General features: G+C 38.8%; 1 protein-coding gene across 3 annotated transcripts; it reads left to right on the plus strand.

Annotated features, from left to right (window-relative positions):
- Positions 1–6,261: 6,261 nt before the first annotated feature.
- LOC139468588 (tudor domain-containing protein 7-like) lies at positions 6,262–17,475 on the plus strand. 3 transcript variants are annotated; one of them, XM_071250672.1, is made up of 15 exons: positions 6,262–6,399; positions 10,602–10,874; positions 11,750–11,786; positions 11,945–12,003; positions 12,713–12,846; positions 13,147–13,213; positions 13,339–13,398; positions 13,909–14,042; positions 14,248–14,308; positions 14,448–14,485; positions 14,721–14,823; positions 15,199–15,276; positions 15,579–15,680; positions 15,919–16,036; positions 16,514–17,475. In XM_071250672.1, exons 2-15 carry the CDS (start codon positions 10,779–10,781, stop codon positions 16,726–16,728), a joined length of 1,302 nt encoding a protein of 433 aa, XP_071106773.1. In that variant the 5' UTR covers positions 6,262–6,399; positions 10,602–10,778; the 3' UTR covers positions 16,729–17,475. The 3 variants fall into 3 exon arrangements, with proteins under 3 accessions (XP_071106773.1, XP_071106795.1, XP_071106784.1); XM_071250683.1 differs by lacking the exon at positions 6,262–6,399 and adding an exon at positions 7,324–7,485; XM_071250694.1 differs by lacking the exon at positions 13,339–13,398.
- Positions 17,476–22,978: the final 5,503 nt, after the last annotated feature.

Genomic DNA, 22,978 nt, shown 5'->3' on the forward strand with positions numbered 1-22,978 from the left:
CATATCGTGTTTGTCTAATTTCTGTATACAACGACACGTGCATGTTCCCGTACAACGCACCAAATCAGTATTTATACGGTGCTTCCAGGATGAACATCGATAATGGGTATTACCCGTCTCGACAAGATTGCTTTGCTTCCCTAATTGTAATTATATGCAAATATATCATGATTGATTTTACGGGGATTGTAGTGTTGTGAAGTACCAACCTGATTTAAGTCGGTTCCTTATTTAACACCACACTCAGCACTATTCCAACTATATGACGGCGGTCATTGGCAATGGAATGTTATTTGTGATGCTGAACCACTTCTAAATTTGAGAGATCACATTTTAAATCGGGGACACTGAAGTTCAGTATTTAAAAGTGGGCCAGGAGTCTCTATTTCTAACTCACACACTCAAAAGTGATTGTAATGCTCACATAGCTGAATATCGGGTTTGAAGTCATAGTGCAATTGTATTAGATAAGAAGGTATGAGGTAGAGGTTATTAATGTCCGACTTTTATGTAACTTTTAGTTTGCGAGAAACATACATGCCTCAGAGTTCTCCTGTCAGGTTAAACAGACTTTCATGACTTAAATAGTACATCACGTTGGAGGAGTTTCGATATTAAGCGGAATTTGCAGGCTCGCACCGTAATGTCTTAGATTTAAGAACGTACATGTAGCTTTTACTCCTCATGATCTGGTACAGTACCAGAGTTGTGTGTCCTAGTTAACAAGCATAAAAAACACGTCCTACAGGTCTCACAGCGATTGTATACATACAAACAGACGAACGGAGCACGATTGTATGTATTGCCAACAAAATACAGTTGAAGACCAGTTAATCTATGAGAACGGAACGTCAAGATATCATACTAATCATCCCTAATATGCTTAGTAAGGTGGTCTAGCTTAGGTTGCTAGTGGTCTACAACCTGTTTTTAATTTATACTGTCTTATCTATTGAAAGATTATTTGTTTTAACTTTGATCTGGTTTGTTTTCTACCTAAACTGTGATATTTACATTCCTATTTTACTGTCCTTTGTCCACAGGCATTTAAGATTAATTAATTGTTATCGCGATATGTCTGTAATATTGCCGATGTGATTAGGAAAGATTTCAGTCAAATCTGCCGGATCCCCGAATCCAACCCGCGAAATTGAGCGTGGCAAACCAACGCTATAATCACTCCTTAAAGACTATCCCACCGCCACGACCTGGAAGAAGTTTGTGTGAGTCAAACTGTGTTGAAGCATGAAGGTCATTTCCCCATTGAAGTCAGAAGTTTCTTTTCATCACATCTTCTCACCAGAAATAGACCAGTAAGTCAGGTGTAACTGATTTTTTGTCCGCTGTGTTCTGACCTCGCTTAGTCCAATTTTACTGTAAAATACAAAGGACTATAATCATTCTTGAAGAAGGAGCGTGTTAACAGAGGCAGGATTTATATCTCACACTACATTAAAGTACTAGCTTCTGATAGGTTTAGGAGCGGGCAATTATTTTCCATGTCTCCCGCTCATATAACCCGACCAAGTACCCGACTGAGAAATAAATTGAAACATACCCGAGGTAACTTGCATATCTCGTATAAGTAATTCAGTTCGTTTGCGTCGTCTGCTAGCTGTCACAATGGCTGAATCAGAGCGTTTCACTCAGTGAAACTTGGGACACATATTACGGGTCTGTGTGAATGTCGGTGAGATAAATTCGTTGTCACCCGATTCCTCGAGGCACAGGGTACATCGCACCGTACACCCCTCGAGATCGGTTGACAACGTTTAGTGTCCCATGTTACATGTCGAAAGGAGCACTGGCGCAGACTTGAAGTTAGGTTTGAGGTGAGGTGAGGTGAAATGGGGTTTAACGTCGCGTCCAAGATTATTGCACTCATATAGCGTGTGCGTGTGCGTGTGTGTGTGGCTGCTTGTACACAGTATACTGACTCCGAGCCGACCAGTCCTTGTTTTAGCCCCTTAATGCCGAGCGCCATGAAGTTAGGTTTGAAATTTGTTGCATATAAAATACCCATGAGTGAATCAACTACAAAACAATTTTGACAGCCTAACATTCAAAGTGGTACTTGAGCCCATGTTTATCCTGGAATCAATATGGACAGACGAATTATCGTCCTTTTGGTTTAGTATGACATTTGGGTTTATAAAGGTAAAATGTGTTTTGATCACGTTTCTCTAGTCTAAATATAGCCTCATAGTGATTGTAGGTTTGTCAGCACCACATCCGTGCTCATGTGAAATCGTCTAACACTAACGTTGCTTCGTGCCGACATGCCGAGTGCCGAATGCAGCGTTAAACAAGATGAATTACGTTTCCAGCGGGAGAGGAAGGAGGAGCACGAACAAAGTAGTGGCGAGATTGAATGGCATTACCTGTGACGTCCTGTGCGTAGGTTTTACGCATGCGTAGTTGTCCTGTAAAATAGGCACAGTTGGACTGTCTACGATTACGTAGGTTTTAATGAGAATAAAGATTAACAGAATGAGGGATATGTATGGGACCAACATATGTTACTGAGGACCTACTGTAACCCCGACTCCCGACGGGGAGACCAACATATGTTGCTGAGGACCTATTGTTACCCGGACTCCCGACTGGGAGACCAGCACAGGTTGCTGAGGACCTATTGTAACCCGGAATCCCGACGGGGAGACCAACCTATGTTGCTGAGGATCTATTGTAACCCGGACTCCCGATTGGGACACAAGCCAAGGTTGCTGAGGACCCATTTTGAACCGAAATCCCAACGGGCATCCAAGCAAATGGCAACTTCAGGTGAAAGCAAGTGGTCATATTTCATATCATTCCTCATTTACATAACTACACATGACATCACGAGGAAATAATGGACAAGGATTAGGGGCAAATCATACCCTCAGCGCCAAAGAGTAATCAGTGTACATAATCAGTCTACTGTACTGGCACCTGGCACAACTGGCATAGATTTGTGGAGAGTCAACCTATCTGACAATAAACCTGGATAAATTGTAGTGCAATCTGAAGTGCACCTGATCATATACAACTTCGGTCGTAGTGTACGTGTCAGATTTCCATTTAACTCTTGGAAAGCTGTCGGAATGTTGCAAGGTTTTGCAACTAAAATGAGATGTCAGATATGGCAACAAAACGTGGACAGACCTCAAAGACATTGTATAACGACACGCATAGCAAATCCGTTGACTGTTTGTATGAATAAAATTACATACAACTTAACACTCAAGCAAGGATATCTTGAATATGGGCTGGTTAGCATGCTGTGTAAACTGAACAAGACCACGTGTCCAATACTTCTATACAAAGGGTGTAAGTACGGAACAAAAAGGGTGCAAAAAGTAAGTGCCGAACGCATCTACGGGTCATTTCCCTGGATAAGCGTAGTGTTTCCTTAATCCAGTTGGTGTTTTCATTACTATTGTTAAGCTGCGATATCGAGGTAAATCAGAAGACTGTATTGCACTGCACTTTCGGACCAGTGTCTTTAGTTTTAAGAACGATACTATTTTACTCTTCATGTATATTTTTTCGGTCAATTCGCTAACATACAACTTGATGGATTTGGATGGAATTGATCGCTTATCATAATAAATTGAAACAATCATGAACATGATGATTATTATTATCTATAACCGTCCGAAAATATTGAGTTTATCCATACAGATAATGAAGACTACCCTGCAGATAACTTCGACATACCTCGATGTGCTAAGGACAATGTTATGCATAATAATTATGGATAATACTGGGCAATTTGTGGCATTCACACTCTTAATCGGCGTCTGTTTGAAGATAAAGCTGTACATGTACATGAATTACACGTAACGGGGCAATATTTGTGGATTTTATGTTAGCTTCTTCTGATCTGTTTCCACACGTTTCACTTGGAGTGCTGGGAAGGTGTATCTTGTTACTTCCCACTCTCCCATAAAATCAGCTTCAAGCAGCCATTTGATATGGTTGTCATGATGACACTAATCAACAGGTCTGACATTTGCTATAGAGAAACCAAATATGACCATATGAATGTTGAAACACGGTTTAAATGAAGAAAACAGTGTTGTATTCTCAAGGAATTTTCATTTATTATTTCAAGGCAAATGTGATTATATATGACACTGATTGATTCTGGATAATATTCATAAAGTCCACCAGTGAATCGCCAATCTGTATCACATACCAGGGAAGGACTTTGTTAAAATCTTCAAGAAATATCAATTTAGCACAAAGCGTAAACAACCACTATGGTGGGATTCGGACAATATTTGAAACTAAGTAAATTAATTACGGAGCGTTAAGAAGCCACCAAGATCTGAGACATGATAATGACATTTATAGAACAGAGAGAAAACAGTTTAAGCAATTATTATTTACCTGAAAAACGAATACCCTATTTGATAAACAGAGTACATTATTATCGTCATCAAAATCTGAACCAAAACAGTTCTGGAAACTCTTGAAAAAACATAACGAATACAATCACTTAGAACATTCCCAGATGGTCTAGTGTCTACATCTTGTGAAGGACGTTTACAAATCCTGATGTCAGAAAAGGGGTTTATAGGTTTATAGACCAGATCAAGGAGACAACATGGCGACTGTTTATGTTTACCCGAAGACATTTGTTACGTAACAAACATAATTTCAGTTGGATATAAGTGTCAGGCAACCACCAAATACGCGTAAGTAGAGGTTGGCGCACATGTTGTGAACCATTCCGTCTGAGGCTGGCAAGGTACCAGGATTCGTCATCATGCAAATTGGGTAACATCAGCGACGATCTTCAGACAAACTATCGATAAGGTCGGACGAGTTATCGCCTATTGGACGTTGGCTCGACTAGGAAGGTATGAGGACTGTGATTGCGTTGTTAAACTCTACGTACAGCCTCCCCTATAATATATGACCTTTACAGAAATAACTAAGCAGTTTTGTCAGAGTTCATCTCTAAAACATACAGGTAGCTTACAACCCTGTTCTAGGCATAACTGACCACCTCCGTAGGTCCAGTGGTAGAGCGTCCGCCCGGAGAGAGGGAGGTCCCGAGTTTGATCCCCGGCCGTATCATACCAAAATGTGGTACTTATTGTTACCCTGTCTGGAGCTCGGCTTTAAGGAGCTAAAACAAGGACTGATCGGCTCAGGAGTCAGTATACTGTGTCAGAGTGGGGTATTCATGTTAAAACTTCGGCATGTTAACTCAGTGGGCTAGCATTATAAAATCGGCACTAGTCCGGACTAGTACAAGCACACACACACACACACACACACACACACACACACACACACACACACACACACACACACACACACACACACACACACACACAGCAGGTCGCTTTATAAGTGCAATAATCTTGGACGTGACGTTAAACCGCATTCTATCTCACCTCCAAGCATAGTTATGTGTGCCCCAAGATGATGTGAAGCGTAAGGACTCTTGTTTGAATAGGGTTAGAAATGGTCGGCATGTACAAAACATTTCCAAATTTGATGTATCAGTAACAAAAATTATGTCGATGAAATTCCCTATTTTAAATTGTGCCATATGTTCCAGTGAATCAGATAAGATAAGATAAGACTTTATTACCCCAGGGGAAATACATATTGCACAGTTGATTAGTAGTAAAATATTTTGAAAAATATATATGATATTAAATTATGAAAAGACTAACACTGGCTGATTTCCGGGTCTTGTTTGTTTTCAGCATCGGTATGCGCTGTCGGCGACCAGAATGAAATATTTCGACGATGAAATATGAAATTTAGATTTATGTTTAACAGACAGGATCCTCCCCCCCCCCCCCCCCCCCCCTCCCCCACACTCTCTCTGTGTGTAACACACACACACACACACACACACACACACACACACACACACACACACACACACACACACACATACATACATACATACATACATACATACACACACACACACACACACACACACACACACACACACACACACATGCATAGAGCTAAATATTGTGTGAAACAACATTCACTCATGTAGCAAATCCTGCTCAGTTTACATTTAAATGAAGGAAAATATCAGTTATGATTTTAAGCAAATTATGTATAATAAAAAGCAGCAAGCAATGTGTCCATGCCTCAGTTAACAGCAGCGTTCTGTGTTAAATTTTTACTTGTTCGTCAATATCGTACTATACGGTGACCGGAATTCAAGCTGCTAGATTCGATATCAGTAGGAGTTGTACATTTACTTCCCGGTGCTTTGCATTATTGATAGTTTCTCAGAAGTCATGTCAACTTTCGGTTCAGCAGTATACCAGATTGTTTTGCTACAACATAGTCGTGAGACAACACTCAAATCAATACAACAAGAATATGTCGATGGCGGTTCTACATACGGCCTGACGGTGTATGTTACGTGTAAGTATTCTCAACTGCATGCCAGCGTATGAGTATTATGTGGTTCGTGTTTCACCATGGATTTGTAGACCTCGCACTGGGCGTATTGGGTCAGAGTGACATTACTGCCTTGCATTGATCTAAATAGCACATGGGTACTGGCGTGTACAGTTTATGTCAATAAATCACACATTCAGTGTTGAAATCTTAATGGATACTCGGGTCACATGTATGTTCGTGTGTGGGTTGGGGATTCAGATGTACGTGCATAGGGTGCATGTGTGACATGTCAGCTGAGGCTTCCATGACTCAAACATGATAGACGATAGATTATTTGCCAAGCTAAGGAACGTGTATCTATCCAAATATTTTAACCCGAATACATGAAATCAGCATTTATACATTACGGGGAATAATCAGTGTAATACTTTTGTATTGGTAATAGCAATATAGGACAAACTTATCATATGAATAGCACACCATGTCAAGGACATGTCCCTGGGGACCAGTTATTTATCACAGGGTGCGTGAGCCAGAGGTTTTCGATACCGTAATGTATTGAAAATAATGACCCTCTCTTAATGCCTGTAACAGTGTTTGGATGACACCCCCCACCCCCCTTATTAGATATTTTATCATACAATGTCAATTCTTTCATGACCCTCCCCAACTATGTGTACAGTGTTATTTCTTTATGATCCTCGCCACACCCTTGGACATGTGTTGAACATGTACCCGCTTAAGAGCCCGATATATAACTATACTCCATAAACGATTGATATGACGTGATAAGGACAGGTTAGTCCGGTTGCACGGCGTCAACGCCTCGTTTCAAACAAAGAAGTGTTGTGCTGCAACGATTTGCCAATACTAACGCGCACATTCGCTTTCATAACGGCCGGTTATAAATATCAGTCAGGAACTCGATATCTTGCATGTTTAGGTGAAGGTTACATTTATATCAACATATATCATTACATCCTATCCTGTTCCCCAGTTGATGTGATAGTGACCGACTTAAACATGATTGGACACAGTCCTTGTACAGGACACCATGACCTGAAGCGAGTGAAGTATAGTTTGATCCTCACGTCATGTCAAGTGCAGGTATAGTGTATGTCATTTTATACCTAATTTATGATGCATTGTTAAAGATTTACATGGTTTTATATTTGTACTGAGACGTTAGAATTCTGGAACTGTAATTTGAATTTGACATTACATATAAACACCGTGGAAGTAATTTTGGGAACTTAACATAGAATCACATTGAGGAAATGACATTGTATTGTGTGATAGAGGGTTTACGGTTTATCATTATTAAGAAGCGTATTGTGAACATGTTTCAAGAACGTATTCTTTTAATTATGTTGTTACATGTTCATGATTTGTTTGTTTGTTTTTTGTTTAACGCCGCACTCAGCAATGTTCAAACTATATGACGGCGGTTGGTAAATAATCGAGTCTGTACCAGACAATCCAGTGACTGACATCATAAGCATCAATTCACGTAATTGGGATATGATGAAATGCAGCAACCATTTCCTATTCTTCCCCGGATCCTCACGGGTCACAGTTATGGTGTCTTTAGTAGCCGTATACGGTGTCATATCAGGTTAGCAGGAAATTATATTTTAGACGCCAACTAAAGACAACAAAACGAATTTATTATGCCGAAAAGTTTACACTATTTGGTATCTTTGTCGCACATGTCATGTCAAAATGAAAATTTGACACTTATAACCGGTATAAACGACCGGACCGGTACATATGTGTCCGATACAACGCTTTAATGTAAACATAAACGTTCACAATGGAATATATAATGCACCCAATGTGAACGTTTAAATTACTATAGCTAAAATGGATAGAATTATTAAAGAAATGCCCGCATGTTTTCAGAAATCTGCGGGCCACTGTACCTTGATAGCAGTCCGCTTTCTCCTAACGACGGGCTGCCATCTATTCTATTGCTATGTGACGTCATTGACGTCGCGTTTCTTTTTTGTGACGTCATCCAATAGTGTGTTCTATGACGTTGCTATCTGTAACTCAGTGACCTTTTTTTCTCTATAATTTCTTTATAAATAAAGTCCCGAATATGGGTTCTTTAATAAATAATGTCTTTGCTCATCACAATCAATGATATTAAAACACAAAATAGTGTCGAATAACGAATTTCTGTACCAGAATTTTCAGGTGAAGTATGTGAGGTATTAGGTCATATTAGGTCAGAAATAACCATCTTGGAATTTTACTTACGGTATACGGGCTCATGTGGTGTCAGTAGTTCTGCTCTCCGATTGGTCAATCTCCCTTTGAGACATAATAATCACGCATATGGTCTTGTTACGAGGGAGAATAAAGCCCATCCTTCGTAATTATTTTCTTTACAATATGTTTTAAATGAATTATTAAAATATAACTGAAGATATCCTTAAAGGATAGGTAACTAAAACATGCGTCTATCTCAATCAATCTAGGACTTGACTTTTAATGTATTTTTTATACGCTATTTCCGCAGTTGGTTAAAAATTGTTGATCTCGTATGTGATACCCGGAAGCAAGACGTGCACTCGATGGAATCATCCCCCAACTGTAAACTTGCAAGAAAAATTCATCGAGTTCATTTTTGTGTACTCATATTCTTTGCATAATATGTGACACATGACACAACTGGTTCGAATAATGTTTATAATCATTCCCGCGATAAGCTTGGGTGTGTGATGTAGCCAATAGAAATATATCAACGAAAACATTCTAGGGTCCCTTGTTTCATTGTATTATTGATATTCCAAAATCCGTTTGAACCAACTGTCGCTGAGTAGTTCCTTAATACGTCGCCGTCGTTATGTACTGTAACTTGCAAGTTATTGACTCTGAAGTCGATCTTTTGAAGGCTGTTGGCTAACAATGGTGTGTTGACGTCACTCTGTGTCAAAACAAGATTCTGAGTTACAGGTCTGCAGGTCGAAGGTTGTCGTCCCGATTATGACTGTCTGTTTGTACCATACCCGTGTTCGTTGGTGTTTTACTATCTTCTGTTATCAGGTATAATCTGAAACGTTAACTGTTATGACTAAACTACAGGTGTCCTATATATATAAAGCCCGTTCTATATTTCCGCCGTGTTTTATCTGTCATATCACTAAAAGCGTCCGCGAACTAAAGCTATAAAGTCGTTCACAAAAGTACCGAATTACACACATGTCCTAACATAAAACTACAAGAGAAGACAAATGAAGTCGCTAACAAATGACTTGAAATGACTTTTTGACTTGTACAATATGTTCCCGTGTATTTTTTTCAGGTGAACAATCGATTTGCCTTTGCATGTGTTTGTGACGTGTGCAACCGGAGGGGCAGAATACGCTCACCTTTTTGCGAACACCTGGTATCATTACTATTTGATAGTGATTCATAAACACATGCTCATGATATAGTCGGAATCGTAAATCGACAATAGGTTTCTATTGGATATGGAAAGGGGTTTGTCGCTTCATTTACAAAGTGAACGGCCCAATTCTCTTCTGTGATTTAAGATTAAGAGCAATGTTTTTTCTTGATTTCAACCCTTATATGTCATTTTTGAGTTTATCCATATTTATATTATTCCTTCTGTCAACTGTAATTGAAGCAACTATTACTAAAAACAACGATTTATTCATAAACAATTTTCTGGATCATATAAAGCAACCCAATGCTCCTTAGAAAACAAATCCATGTCACAATAAATTTCGTTTTTGAGCATATTTTTGAGCAACTCAAAAAAAGCCAACTTATTTACAACAGTTGAACTAAAATAATACAAGGATATCGTTAACCGTCTTGTGAGTTTTTGCTGAAATTCTATTCGTAGTTCAACTTACATTCACTTTGTGGGGATTAGAAGGTGTCTTGTGATGGACAATATATTATTGACGTCAGTACACTTTAATCAATGGAATAAAGGGACAAAACCCTTCCGATATTCATAAGAAATCGCTGCCAATAGCAGCGTCAATTATACGATTTCGACTATATCGAATATGTGTTTCATGATCACATCGTGATAACGTCAGGTGTTCGCGAAACAAAATTTCATTCTATTTTTGTACATGACAGAGATGGACATGATGATTTGCTGATTTCAATTTTTTAGAATAACACATCCCCTTATTTACAGAATCTGCTGTCTAATTATAGATGAAGAATGATTAAGACGATCGTGATTTTCGTTTCAGTCGTTACAAAGGCCATTTCCAAAAAAAACAACACATGGAATGCATCTTTTGGCATAGAGAAGAAATGTTGTGAGAACCGCAACCTACCTACTGTAAGCACAGACACACACCAAGGAAACCACGCCACCGCGTACTAAAATCTATTAAGCACTTTGCAGTCATAGTAACAGACGCAGTATGGACCAGCCGGACGTTGGACTCGGTCAAGGGTGTGGACGGGGAAGGGGGTATATCCTGAAGCAAGCCATTGAAGACGCAACATCAACTAATAGGGTAATCAACACGAACCGTTATACATGCTTCACTTAGAATAAAAAACCCAACTTTTTCTATAACAATGGCACCATGCGATTATTCTTTTATGTGACAAGAATGGGCTATTTAGAATAGCGTTTTAGTTCTTTGCTTTTGTGCTGGTGTGTACTTCGATGTTAGTGGTTACTGTATTTAAACTAGCTCCATCCACCAGCTATAAGATCTCAGTGATGCAAGAAAGCTCTTCTTCTGTAATACTGCAAACTTTCAATACAAAGATTAACATTTAGAAAACCCTATATCGCTGAATCGCCCTGAAACAACAATCAACTATATCTTATGGATGGTTGTCAATAAAAGAGCTTGTTGATAACCTGTCTGGGATGCATTCTTTCCAAGCTGTGAAGATGGAGATGTAACTATAGGTATGGTCACCACGTTTAGTGACAAATATCAAATGGATCAAGGGACGAAGCTTTTCATAAAGTTTGTCGTGTGAGATAATGGTTTACAAAATGTTTTGACATAATTGAACTTAGTTCAGGCACATCCACACTAACTTAACCCACTCTGAAAGGCATTCAAAAGGTTCATGTTCTCTACTGGCCCATTCATTGGCATAGGCTTCTATATCATCCACAATGAGTTAAAGTTATTATCTCAAATAGTAGCAGGATGTTCACGATATTCTGGTCCAAATTTGAATAACTGGCGAAGGTTGTCATTGTGAACAATTAAGTAGTCACTTGTCACCTGTGACCAACAGCAGTATGATGAGTACTGGCAGTCACAATAAGCCTATTGAAAGTTCATGTTGTTTTGATCCTCTTTTCTTGTAATTACCAATAAATCTGTATTGTTATAAACGTGCACATGTTCTCCTTTTCACTCAGGTGAAATCCGAAACAAATACTGGAGAAATGTCAAAAAGTGAGTATATCAACATACTCCACCATAAATCTTGAACACGAACACGTGGTTAGTTACCGCAGTATTGCCGATCTGGAATGCTACTTCATCTATAAATGATGCTTGTTTGGTTTAGAGAGCATGTATCAAAGCTTAAAAAACACACTCTTTTTTATTAGTCCAAGAACCAAATCAATCGACTGCATCAGACGAAGAGATCAAGAAATGGTTAAAAGAGGTAGGTTTTCTTCCCATTACAGAAACTGCATGCTACATAAGTCTTTACTACAAAATGAGCACCCGCGAAAACTTACATGCCATATTGTTCCGTTTAAAGTTGTCATTGGTTGGATGAATTTCTAACTCTTAAATGTTGATTAGTTCCATGGGTGAATTTAAACTATGGTTATTGGACGACATTTCTAAAAGCAGTTCTTGCAAGATCAGACACACATAGAGAGGAGCTAATTGTCAATAAATATGACCAGTTAAAAACTGAGCAGTAATGGCTTTGGCTATTCCACGAGCCTTGTTCCTACTTGCATGCAGAAACTTCGAGAGATGGGCGACAACGATTTGTAAGCTTCCGCTGAGATGTCAGCTCTCCCTCAATAATTTGTAGTACAGCAGTCAACACACATAACACACCTTTCGATTTTAACTTCAGTGGAGGAAATGAAAATAACGGTATCTGCTCTCTTCACGTTTCATTTTCTTCCCTTAAGCATTAAACGTTTTTTTTTAAATGAATGCAACATGAATATATATGACTGTTATATAAAATAAGTTACCAATTTTGACGAACATGTTGGAGGCAGTCATTCTGTAAAACGCCCTATTTTTCCTGCTCGTAAAGATTGCCAAAACGATTTTCTTTCTTCTTTCAAATTAAACTGCCTGCCAGGATACTGTTAAAAAGTGAACTTTTAACATCACATATAATACAGGAGCTGACCGGACGCAACGGTGGGATATGGACCAGGCATTTGCCGGAGTTCTTTAGCAAATTCTTTCATGCCAGTGCGCCAGATGACTTCATCAGGAAGATACAGAGTTGGTCTCAAATGTTTCAAATTGACAGGTTGGTGTTGTCTTTGACATTTCTTGTCCGTCGCACCTGCTATTAGCATTTTCATTGGATGTAATAATATCAAATTATATATAGGTTTATGGAGATCGTAAACACTTTGTAATCTGATTCAGGTATTGTACCAATTGTATTACTGTACGTTTTGTGGTGTTGAGAGGTTTCATGTTGATTGAACATACAATCGGCTCCACTATTGGCAGAAATTTCTGATGACTATGGAAAGTGTTTTGTCGCTTATATTTCCATACACTATTTGCATAAGCTATATGACATCCTGCTTATTCTTTCTAGCATCACAGGAGGAGAAATCATACGGCTGTCACCCGAAGTCCACGTTGAACAAGGAGGAAATACAGAGGTAAATACTGAACAAAGTGATATTTGTTTCTAATATCAAGTTTGTGGTTTTAAGGCATATATTATCCATATTTTATGGATATGAAAATTGAGTTTTGACGCAGAATTCTGACTTTTCATTTGAAGGAATCAACACCAAATGTTGAAACTGTTCCGGACAAGTACATACAGATTTGGCTGAAAAAGGTAATTGTGTGTGTGTGTGTGTGTATGTGTGTGTGTGTGTGTGTGTGGATGAACGTCAATCACTAACATATGTGATTACGTTGGTTGAATATAACAGAGGTGTCCTATTCCAGTTCACTTATTATGACAGTATTTCACCTTAGTGTACTCATGTCAACAGAAAATGTGATACGTTTGCGAAACGTATCCATGTATATATTTCCGGCTATGAATTTTAGAAAATATGTTGGATAAAGGTTTGTTTGTCATGCAAGAAACTCACTACTTGACAATTTGTAATGTACTATAGGCCTGTGTCCTTCAAGTATGTGAAATAAAGATATATTGACACCTTTTTACAGATGTATTAGGAAAGCTTATTTTGAAAGAAAAAATGAATGAAAATGGATCCGGCAACGTTTATCAAACTAAAAAACAAAAAAGGTGACTAAAATCTGTAAATACAAGTTTGTTAGTAGTAACATGTTACGATGAGATCATGCATTTATACATGCTTTAATGATACAAAAGGAACTGTCCAAAAGCAACAGTGGAATTTTGATGACGGATATTCCTCGTCTCTTCAAAGAAAACTTCAATGCTCCGGCACCTGAAGATCTGATTACGAAGACACGGTCATGGACTAATATGGTTCAAATCGAAAGGTAGGTGTTACCAGAATGCCAGATTTCTCAACTATGAAACTGTTTTAAAACAGTTTGTAGTTTGGTAACTGATTATATGTTTTAGTTTAGTTTGGTGTGTCATGCGTTAGGAAAACAGTGCATTCCTCTTGCATTGTCATGCGTGCATACACATGAGTATGACAAAGTCTTTTCCTGTATAATGTTATCGTCTTTGTCTTTCTAGTATTCATGGACGAGAGATTATGACGTCAACATCAAGAATATCTCCAACACGCCATCCAAAGGTGAACCAACTTCAAAGTAGATCTTTCTCACTCATCCGGACATTCATATTCCTCATTGCTGAATTGCATAATGTTTGCATTTCGTTATTGACCAACAAGTAAATAACAAGGAAAAAATATTTTCTCATTCTAATTTTAGAAACCACAAGACGAAGACACACTGGTCATGAAGGAAAGGTAAAACAGGTTTTCAAACATCTTAATTTGGGCTAATGTTATGATATGGTTAGATTATAAATTATGTCTTAGGGGGCAGGTGAGATGCTGTTTTCACTAACTTCATATTCACAACACACTATTAAGCAATACATCCCCTGATTGTGTTTAGTATTGAGGTGAAACACATGCTAAAATATGGGTTTCGTATTTCACATCTTTTCAGCTTTAATAAACAATCCAATCAATTTTGAAGCACTTCAGATAACAAAACAGTTTCCAAGTCAGTCTGCATACCTGAAGAAGGATCATTTTTGGACGTGCACGTAAAATGGTCGGAAAGCCCAACAGACTTTTGTGTAAGAGACTGTTTGTCATTATGTGTACGAAGTTTTATTATCGACGAGCCAGATAGTAACTTAAAGTTATGAACATCACTTATACGAACAGATACCGTTATATAGGTGGTGCATAGGTAGTTCCATACTGTGTACCGAGGTCGACATCCGCTTCAGGACAGTTTGTTACATTGGTGCTAATTATGCATAAAAATTAAACACACATTACTATTTGATGTCACTACACACCTCTGCCAGATGAAATATATATCACGGCGTGTCTGTTAAGAGCTACGCATTCCATCGCATTGTGTGGTACAAAACCATTAATATTCCATACTAGATTTCAGCCATTGGTAGAAATATTAATGGTCACAATTATGTTTCCTGTTACAGTGTATCCTGTATAAACATCATCCGGAACTAAAATCAATGATGGAAGAGCTCAACGCATGCCTTGCTGCTAAATCAGAAGTATGAAGACAAACGCGTGTCCATGAAAACTACACGCACAAACAAATACATTGTTTCACTTATTAGCACACACATGTATAAGGAACTACGTATTTTGGGAATGTTTGTGGACAAATGTATCAACAATTCCAGCTTTCATCTGAGAATGTTTTTTACAAATTTGAAAGTTTGCAAACCTCTATGTAATGTATAGTTTCAAGTCTTCTTTTATACTGAAATTGTTTTGCGATAGGGTTTCATCCTAAAAGAGGGTTCAAATGCACCTGTAAACTGTAAACATTTATCTTTTATTTTTCCTGTAGACAATGTTGAATGCGGCACTGGTTCCAGATGACGTATATGCGGGGAATTACCGTGGCACTTGGTATCGAGTTATCTTTAAGGGATATTCAGAAGATAACATGGTGAGAAAGAAATACTGCTGCTTTTATTATTTGCTGCCCTAAACATTGTCCAGAATATGTTAACATGGATATTGAATCTTATGATAAAATCCGAATTCAATACAGAAAGAATGAGTGAAATAGTCTTCGGGTTTTGCTACCACTGCTGGCACATTGTAACTTAAATATTGCTTAAAGCCTCGTTAAACTCGGACACTAGCTTTATTCCTTGTTTTGCACAAACACTTTTTCATTCGAGGTGATGACGTATTTGGCTGATTACTGCAATGCTGTAAAGCTCAATAAGGACCAGCTACAGGAACTACCAAACAAATTTCACAGCCTTCCTTTCGGTAGTTTTAAAGCACGACTTCATGGTTGGTTAATTTCGTTCTCATATCATGTTTGTTTCTAACGACTTAGAGCCATTTTGAAATTAAGTGATTAATGTTGACATCTGATAATGGTATGTAGATACACACATATCAGAAACTGTCAAATATTTGTGCACCCACGAGATCACATGTCTCCTTGTTAGTTACAGGTAAATAGTTCTCTTATAATATCCAGTTGTTAAGGTTACACTATCTAATCATACATCCTACAGTATATATATAAGGTCAACGCAGGGAATACCCGTTTTCGATTATCTGCCGAAACAAACTCCATTGGTATTAGTGATGAAAATTATATGAAAGGATCACTGACAACAAATGTGATGACACCAGGTGTTCGCGAAAGGATAAGCATGTTCTGCTCTGGAAAATTAAATTTACACCAACTTAAGTTTTGGTCTAATACGTTCACCAGGTTTCCAAGATAGAACATGCAGCTACACTAACCCCCTGTTCCAGGTGTTGCCCCAGCTGACGGAAGCAACCAGTGGTCCGAGCAGGCTCGAATAGATTTCAGTAATATCACAACAGAGCGGGACTTTGTTTGTCTGATATGTGATAGAGCTGATGACAATGCAGTGGTATCAGTCAGACTTGTTGACACGTCCAATGATGATGACGTGGTGGTTGATGAAGTCCTGGAAGACCTTTTCGATGTTGTGCGAACACCGTGATACCACCAAACACCTTCAGAAGATAAGATGTAAAGTTGTGAACATCTCTTGTTTTGAAGACACAATGTACAAATATACATGACATTTTTTTCGCCATTTTTGCAGAATGCAACGAGTTTCTCATGTATTAATGTATGCATACCTAATAAACAATTTAGATTTTATTTAGCTACATATATGTTAATGTAACACTTAATCTATATGGCCAAATTAAGATACTAATACATTTTTCGCTGTCAACTGTTTCACTGACAAGGTTGAACCAAGGGGTCAACCACTATGACTTGGACCATTTGATAAATGTAAATATTCCTCATGTTAAAACTTCCTAAATTCGTACACAAATGTATATAAATATATATCCAGCCCTCAACTAGCCATCCGATCAGTATCAAGAACATGTAAGTATATCCAGCCCTCAACTAGCCATCCGATCAGTATCAAGAACATTTGACAAAGGGCAGTTACTCAAGCGGACAGACTGGTGGATTGCCGCGAAAGGCAATTAATAACAATTGTTGTTTTGCGTATGTGTTGCTTCACCACTGTATAAGAAACAGATTTCAGTTGGCTACTGTCACTGTCCGACTGATACATCACTTACCCTGTGACGTAAAAAATATTAATGCGCGCATTCCAGGAAAACTCGCAATGTTTCCGTAATGTTTGTGAGAGAGGGAAAGCGATTTTGAAGCACAGAATAAAAGAATGACATTATATGATAAAGAGGTTATCACGCTTGTGTGTTTGGGGATGGTAAATATCCTGTATTAGGAATAAACACTATGTATTTAGCTCGCCAAGGCTCGCTAAATACAATGTTTATTCCTAATGCAGGATATTTACCATCCCCAAACACACTCGCGTGATAACCTCTATGTACATGTACATCTGTAATATCTTTGTTCGTTCCTGCATTATGACTGACTCATTATGTTGTATTTCGTCTTGTTCATATCGTGAACTGTTCTTCGTGACAACGGAGGAAATAAAGTATATGTATATGTCACAACATCTTTTTCGTCGCTTTTATTGAACGCAGGGAGTTTGTCTCGTATTATGTGTGCACATCTAATAAACTGTTTTGTGGAAAATATTATTTCCATAGATATGTTGGTTTGCTTCATTTACTATTTTATATAATTATGTGCTTATGCATTGCTTAACCTATTTAGCCAAATAAAAATACTAACTCTTTGTTTTCAACAGCTTTTGTCGAGTTACTCCGTACGGATTGGATTAAGAAACCTCATATTGGATGATTGCTGCTTGGAATGATTATTGTTATTGTGCCAAGATAGATAATCCGTAAAACTGAAAGTAGATTATGCAGTATGTAGTATTGAAACTTGGTCCTTTGTGAGTACTTTGAGGGGTATTTAGTAGATGTAAGTCTCTTATGACGTCATTTACATAAAAATGACTCTGTCAAAACTAAATACGGCTTGAAAGCAATATGCCACCAGACACAGATGACCTTAGACCAACATGAAGTGTCAAGAAGTCAAGTCTTTTACTCGCATGAGGGCCCCTGGCCTATATAGAGATAACATGGATACATACATATTGCAATGGCATATACATTCATAAGTAACTTATATCATAGTATATAGTCTAGTGTTTGCAAAACTTTGTCTCGCTTCATAACTTCGACATAGATATTTACATAAGTTTCGTAATAACCTTACATCGTTCGAAGACAGAAGCATTCTAAATTTATAGATATTCGGATTATAGCAATACATTTCAGGCAAATAGGGGTGTTTTATGTTCTTATAGGGGTTACAATTTAAGAGTAGTGAGTATGGTTTTGCGCCGATTTTAGCAATATTCCAGCAACATCACGGCGGGGGACACCAGATATGGGCTTCACACATTGTACCCATGTCGGGAATCGAACCTCGGTATGACGAGCGAATTACATATTAAGATAAAATGATATTCATCTTCTATCCCTAGATTACAAAGGGGACATAAACGTCAACTTAAATCATTCCCCGATTATCTCCCTTCGTTAACCTTCAACCTTAACAACCACCGCTCTCAGTCTTATCATCGTGGTACCTTGTTTTCTATCTGTTATAAGGGAGAGGTACTTCTCTGTTCGATTATGCTTTTAAACTATTTATATGTGTTATATCTTGAACTATTTTCTGTAATACTATTCCATGATAGATGATACATGTCAATTGCAAAAATTTTATACAGTCTAAGAAAAGCAAATATTAACTGACGTCCAAAAGAAACTTTACCAATTGAAAATATAAATTTCAGACAAGTATGAATTTGTTTTCGATGATGTCTATCTAAAACACATAACCTAAATACAACAATAGTGTATGCAGAAAATGTTAATCGTCTGTTACATGTTTGCGAAATAACATGCGAAAAAGTGAAAAACACGTGCACCAGGGACAACTGCAAATGCACGTGCGGGTAAGGGTATAAAACGATTGCAACGGCAAGTCAGACATTTACAGTGATAAAAAAACACAAAAGAAATGCCACGACTCACAGTCGAACAACGTAAACGAGCCTTGGGTATGGTACAGATGGGAACCACTCACGCACAACCTTCGGTTGCTCCCGTGTTGCCGTTACCAACTTGATGCAACGTTACAGACAGGGCGGACCGCTGACAGGCCAAGAACAGGCAGACCCAGGGTGACCACGTACCTCGCACCTCCGAAATCGCTTCCTGGCAGTGACGTCATCGGCGACAAATGCCTTAGGTCACAGGGTTAATCGACAGTGGCCAGGAGACTCAGGGCTCATGGAATCAGGGCTTTTAGACCATACAGAGGACAGCTATTGACAGCGCAACATCGTCGTCTGCGATTGAGATGGGCCCGGACTGTACGACGTTGGCAATGACGTGACTGGCAGAGGGTTGTCTTCACTGACGAAAGTCGATTCTGTCTGTTTACCGTGGTTACCGCCGAAGGGCTGAACGAAAGGCGGCGTGTTGCGTGCAGGAGGTCGTAACATATGGTGGAGGGAGTGTCATGGTGTGGGGAGGGATCTGTGGGCAGGAGAGGACACCGTTGGTCATCGTTGACGGAAACTTGACAGCTCAGCGTTACATGGATAACATTCTGTCCAAGGTAATTTTAAAACGCATTAAAGACCGGCGGTAATTGTCTTTAGTTACCGGAGTGTGGCCAGTCGCGTACCTCTTCTTCTGAACTACGGTAATCCCCTCGTTCTTTGGTGCTGACTGTCTGGGATGAGCGAGAGGTACAATGTCAGTACCCGAGGGCCTTGGACCTATTACCGTAGTTCCTCCAACAAGCACAAAGAGTGATCTTCGTTTAACAGCTTTTATTCCCACTTTGTGTTGCCGGTCAACCCACACTATTTGTCACTTAATTATGAGACTTCGGCCGCAAAGCTTCAGTCTCAGTCGAAATGCTGGTGCCTAGGTTTGGTTTCTGGTTCGAAAGATCGAGACAACAAGCCGAGAGCGGAGCACCAGTCCAGATGTAGTCTCCCCAGCCGCGGCCGCTACCTAGCCGCTCTCTAGCCGTCTCTATTCGTCTCTCCAGCCGTAGTCCTTGATTTGGGATTTTTACCCCTTTTTAAACCGGTACCTACGTCACAGCTCTACTCATTTTTCCATCTATCATTGGTCAACCAAATTTCCCCCCTACACTAGATCATTCTAACCCACTCTTATCTAATAACCAGTACCTTATTCAGACTTGTTATGATGTAGCTTCTCAGCCTTCTCGAATTCGAACTATTTTCCCCCCAATACCATATATGTCTCAGGTCCCTAACATCTCCGTCCCACTTTTTATCTACTTCCCATCTGGTTAATCATTTTTCATTAATGTATAACCCTCGACCTACTACCCTCATCCCTGGTTATTCGTGGCCAAGAATGTTCCCCGTAGTCTTCAGCTATCAGAGTTGCCCGTCTCGTATATATATCAATGTGTTATGTTTACATCTTGCTGGTTTCAACTCCTCTTCTTGGCCTTTATATACAATGACGTAGGTGTCTTAATGAATTGTTAATTACTTTAATTAGTTGTTAATTACTGTACTTTTATGCCTATATGCCTTTTATGTCCAGTTGACCTACCATTTCTCCAACAGCAGCCACGTGGTGTCATTTATCAGCATGACAACGCTAGAGCCCATACAGCCAGAATTGTCACTAACTTCCTCGCAGCCAACAACGTCAACGACCTGCCGTGGCCTGCACGCTCACCCTACATGTCCCCCATAGAACACCTCTGTGACTTGATGACCACACTCTCCAGCCAACCTGCAAGAACGTATCTTGGCCCCTCCAAGAAGAATGGCGTCAAATCCCACGTGACCTCATAAGACGACTGACTTTTTCTGTGCGTCGAAGAGTTTTTGCGTGTATTGAGGCATTTGGTGGCCACACACGCTACTAATGACTTGTTATTGAACGTGAACGATTGTTTATGTACTCTATTGTCTATTGTCCATTATTCTGAAAGCTCGAGTTTTGTACCACACCCAACTTTGGGGGGCTCTGACGTCATTCTCGGTCGCGGTATGATTGTCATTTTCAGTGTTGATTATGTTGATATATTCATCTTCTCAATACACTTTACTTCATGCATGTATGTTTTGTTGTTTTTGAGCAAGAGTGATTTCAAACTCTGGTAACGTTTCTTTTGGACGTCAGTTTATCTCGAACACACTGAGCAATTCTGTAGCATGATATCATATCATACGAACCTATTGACCAGTGCTACAATAGCCCGAAGAATATAATTTCTGATACATAATTATACTTTCAAAAAGCCAGTATCACTCATTGCACTTCAAATTTAAGCAGACTGCAAATTTTCTCTTTATTTGATAGATATGTTCACTGAATCCACTGAGAATGTAGTGTGGGGTGCTTCCAAAATATCTGCCTCAATATTTGCCTTTTATTAAACCAGTCGCGTACTGATGACACCATTGGACCCAAACTAGCCCCCGTGTATAGAAAAGGGCCAATATTAATTATAACAACAATCCATCACCATTTTCACGACATTTTTTACCTGACCTGTTGGATCAATTCGATCATTTTGATGTTAGTTTTTTTTAAAGTGAAAAAAAACTACATGTAATTAAAAAGTGAAATGAAGAGGAAGTACTGATGTTTTAGAAGCTTAAAAGTTTTAAATTAATATCAAATATATCAGTGGATATGTCTGTATCAGAGTATAGCAAAAGAATAACAATATATTTTACATCCGTGTATATGTATTTAAACCATATATGAAGGAAAGGTATTTGGGAAAAAGAGAAAAGAATATTCGCATTCATTGTAAAAGCATTGCCAGTGAGACTGGTCGCATGTTGGAGCTTTCAGTCAATTTACAATGGTCATAATGCACATAATTTATTAATTTAATTTGTCTCATCTCACCTGGACACACAAATATGATTTTGTGAGATACCTTATTACGATATATTGGGACATATTCAAGACTGGTTAATTTGTATTTGATATACAATGCATATCAGTGGAACTTGGCAATAAACTATGATTAATAATGAATGGGTGAAGGCCGTGTTGACTTCGAGCACAGCCTTTGTCGTCTTTGGACGTTTTTACAACACAGCAACAGCATTTACAAGCGCACACATGTTACCTAGCTCGAGCGTATTTTAGCCTGGGAAGTTTTAAAAAAAATTGCACCAGCGACCATCGAGTGTTATTGGCCATGTTCAGTCAAACGTAACACCGCTAATGCCATTGACCTGAAACCTGCTTACAAGCCCCATTGACTTCTCTCCCGTTAATCAAAGTGTATTCCTTGTTATGGTGTTATCTGACCCTACCCTGGGTAAACATATAATCATACACTTACTCAAACCTATGATGGGGGCAAGAAGTAGTGCTGTAACATATTTGCATACAAGAAAGCGGTGTTATCCACAAGCGTTTCATATATTCGTGTTTTTCCAACTCCTAAATTTTTGTATGTCAGATGTATACACCGTAAATCTTGAAATTAACGCGAGCGTGAATTAAATGCGAAAATGCGAGTGTAGGAATGGGCAAAAGTGAATGTGTGTAGGCATGGGCAAAGATGTGCAGCCTTAACCTGTATTCAATACCATGCATGGATTCCTTAGTAGTAGTCAGCCACCAAACAGAAATCATACGCTTTGCACAGCGACCTCGCTATGGACTATGTACCTTTTAACTAAGGTGCATAGATTAGTTCTTATCTCAATTCACTCATTTACTGCAATGTGTCAGGGTCCA

The sequence above is a fragment of the Haliotis cracherodii genome, unplaced genomic scaffold, assembly GCF_022045235.1.
Source record: "Haliotis cracherodii isolate W230 unplaced genomic scaffold, xgHalCrac1.p SCAF_1, whole genome shotgun sequence".
Classification (NCBI taxonomy): Eukaryota; Metazoa; Mollusca; class Gastropoda; order Lepetellida; family Haliotidae; genus Haliotis; species Haliotis cracherodii.